The sequence below is a fragment of the Coffea arabica genome, chromosome 6c (assembly GCF_036785885.1).
Source record: "Coffea arabica cultivar ET-39 chromosome 6c, Coffea Arabica ET-39 HiFi, whole genome shotgun sequence".
NCBI lineage: Eukaryota > Viridiplantae > Streptophyta > Magnoliopsida > Gentianales > Rubiaceae > Coffea > Coffea arabica.
Window position 1 is genome coordinate 8,353,417 of NC_092320.1, and position 3,132 is coordinate 8,356,548.

At 41.2% G+C, this 3,132-nt stretch overlaps 1 protein-coding gene across 1 annotated transcript; it reads left to right on the plus strand.

Moving 5' to 3' along the window:
- Positions 1–1,433: 1,433 nt before the first annotated feature.
- Positions 1,434–2,648, plus strand: LOC113692389 (uncharacterized). Its single transcript, XM_027210791.1, has one exon. The coding sequence runs from the start codon at positions 1,434–1,436 to the stop codon at positions 2,646–2,648; it is 1,215 nt and encodes a 404-aa protein (XP_027066592.1).
- Positions 2,649–3,132: the final 484 nt, after the last annotated feature.

The following is a 3,132-nucleotide window of genomic DNA, read 5'->3' on the forward strand; positions in this document are numbered from 1 at the left end:
TTTAATTGGAGTAGAATCATTAATAACGCAAGACAATTGAAAACGTGATAGGTTGAAGTTCCAATATGATATCATACACGTTAACCAACAGTTTGAAATGAAATGATTTTAAAAAGTAACTAACAATTTCAAATGTGAAAAGTAGATGTAGAAGTTAAGAGAAATATATTTTATAAATTAAATTAAATGTGACATGCTAGAAAAATAGAATTGGTAGTGGGAAGATATGTGGAGGTTTGTTGCTAAAAATCCCTTTTCAAATTTATATAGATATAGATAAATTCTAAAAACAACTCAAAAAATACAATACATCTCAAATATATTACTAAAAAAATTTTTTCTTTCTTCTTTCACACACTATCCACCACCATCACCCATCACCCTTCACTACCACCGTCATCACCCCTACACCCAAGACCATTCCTCCTTTCTCCTCCTCTTCCTCTCTTCTTTTCTTCTTTCTCTCCCTTCTCCTTCCACCCTTCTCTCTTCCCTTTCCTTGCCCCCCAATCCCCCTTTCTCTCCACTGACCACGACCTTCCTGGCTGCGACCGGAACCTTTCTACTTGTGACTGGAGTTGTAACCACCACATACGAGTGGGAGAGGAATTTGGGAGCGGAGAAAAGGAGGGGAGGGAGGAGGAGGGAGAGAAATGAGAGAGGAGGAGCAGAGGGAGAGAGAGGAGAGAGGGGTGGTGGCAATGGGTTGTGTGAAATTAAAAAAAAATACCCCAAAAAGTTGTAAATTATAAAAATAAACTAAAATATATTTTAAAAACTCTTAAAAATATTTACAGTGAAAATTTTTCATATATATAAAAACAATAAAGTTTCTGAAAAATATCTCGAAAAATAACTAATCCAAACTATTGTATTTTGCCTGCGTCAAATACATTAGTAAACAGTAACAGAGGTCATAGTTCAATTCTGTCTGATTAGTTCTCCATTATCCACTTCTTTAAAGCAAAGCCACTAGAAGAGCGTCAACATCAAAGGAAGCCTCCCATCCTCCGTAGCACCTCCACCATGAATGATCCGTCCAACCTTGTTTATATATGAAAAAAGATACCAACAACTGCTCTAGGATTTCACTTATTTTAGTTACTTTGCCCGACTCATCAATCTCCACCAATCAATTTCGTCAACCCCTTCTGTCTTGTTTAAATCGCATGCCTTCTAGTTTTCTCCAAACTGTGACCATTAAATCAGCATCAGCCATCAGGTGCCTTGTAAGCACAACTTGTCTTTTCCTTGGTGACGTTAATTTGCTATAAATCTAAGCCATTATGCATGTAGTTAAAAAGCATGTTTACTTAAACAATTTGGTAAATCCAAGTTGACTATCACAATATAAATGAAAGCATCCTCCTCTAGAACTTGAACTTCTGCACAGAAGCAAAACCCAGCAGCCCAGATTGTCTCTCCTTTTAGTTATGGAGGGTTATCGGAGTTTGACCACGAATGCCATCGGTTTTTGTCTACTCCCATCGGAACTCATACAGTACATAATTCTCCGGTTGGCTTTACCTGATATTGTCCGATTAAAATCGGTCAACAAATCCATCTCATCGATGATCTCGGACCAAGACTTTGTCCGAGACTATAATCTCCATTCCAGCTCCGCCACCTGGCTATTTATATACAAAAAGAGATGGCATCGGGATTCCATGCTTCAGGGCTACACCAATTGTTCCAATCGATGGTTCAAGATTCTGATTTCTGATATGTTGAAGTCAGTGGCTCCACCAGGGGAGGACCTGTACTTGCTGACGGCATCGGGTAATATTTTTCTGTTTGCCTTGAATAACCGCCTGGAAGTTATTTCAGTTAACCCCATGTCCAAAACGGTTAAGAAAATCCCCCCAAGTCCATTAGGTCCACGGGGCACGTCATCCTGGCGACGATCGGGCATCAAATTACTATCTGGCCCCCCAGGTTCAGATCATTTTCGATTTTTATTCGCAGAAATGCGGGAAAATCAACCAATTCTATTCGAGTATGATTCCAGAAGCAATGAGTGGAGCTCCACTGAAGCAGGAGAAAATGTTGTCAGTGCCGAAACAGGGAGAGATTACGGTACCATTTATCTGAGCGCATACAATGGAACCAGTGGAAGTGTGATCATTGCCAAAGGCAAAGGGACTGCCGACCAAGATGAACGTGACGCGGCCGCGGTTGTACGGCCAAGATTTGTGGGATGGGGAGGAAATGAAGGGGGACAGCTAGCTGTTGGATTTAGCTGGGGAAATGCGATTGATCGGCTATACGTGTACGGCGATGGGAAGGCGATGATCGTGAGATCCGACGGCGTTGAAGATGGGAATAGCAGGGTGATGAGGATGTTGAATGGGTTAGAGCTGTGGGGGCTGAGCTCAAGTGGGGGGCATTGGGAACTGATATCAACGGTTCCGAATGAACTGGTTGAGAAAATTAGGAAGCCTTATGGGGCTATGATGGGGTGTTTGGAGCAAAGGCTGGGAGTTGTCAGAGCCATCCTGATGTCCAACTTGGAGGGCGTATGGGACATTGTGTGGCTATGTTATGAATTAGAAAGCAGGATTTGGAATTGGGTTCCAATTCCGGATTGCAAAATGAAGGGTGCCAACATGGCCGGAATTGCCTTTTCTTCTGGCCTCACACTGAAGTAAAGTAGCACTAAATTGATCCAAGTACGCTCCCGATTGGTTGTTAGTAGTAACTATTTCATTTTTTGTTGAAAGTTTGCTGTGACCGCAAGTTATCCATTGGATGATCGCAACCATTTGTTGTTGTTGTTGTTGTTGTTGCTGTTGCTGTTGGTGTATTGTTCCAGCTCAGCTATGGAATGTAATTATCACATTTTTCTTCTTGGCAAAGTATTTGTTCTTTACGATCCATGTATTGATTAGTATGGTATGAGAGCTAACATAAGCGTCCCCATATTCTTTCCCAAATTCTCTTTTTTCTTTGAAGCATTTTCCCACATTCGAACTTCTTTTATGAGGAATGGAAATAAAAATGGACCATCAGATCAGCATAAAAGCGTAAAATGGGAGACTGAAGCCCACAAAGAGCTCGCTATTCCATGAGATCATATTGGGCTGAAAAAAGCAAGAGAAAAGCACAGGAATGCCCAATCCATAACGGATTTCA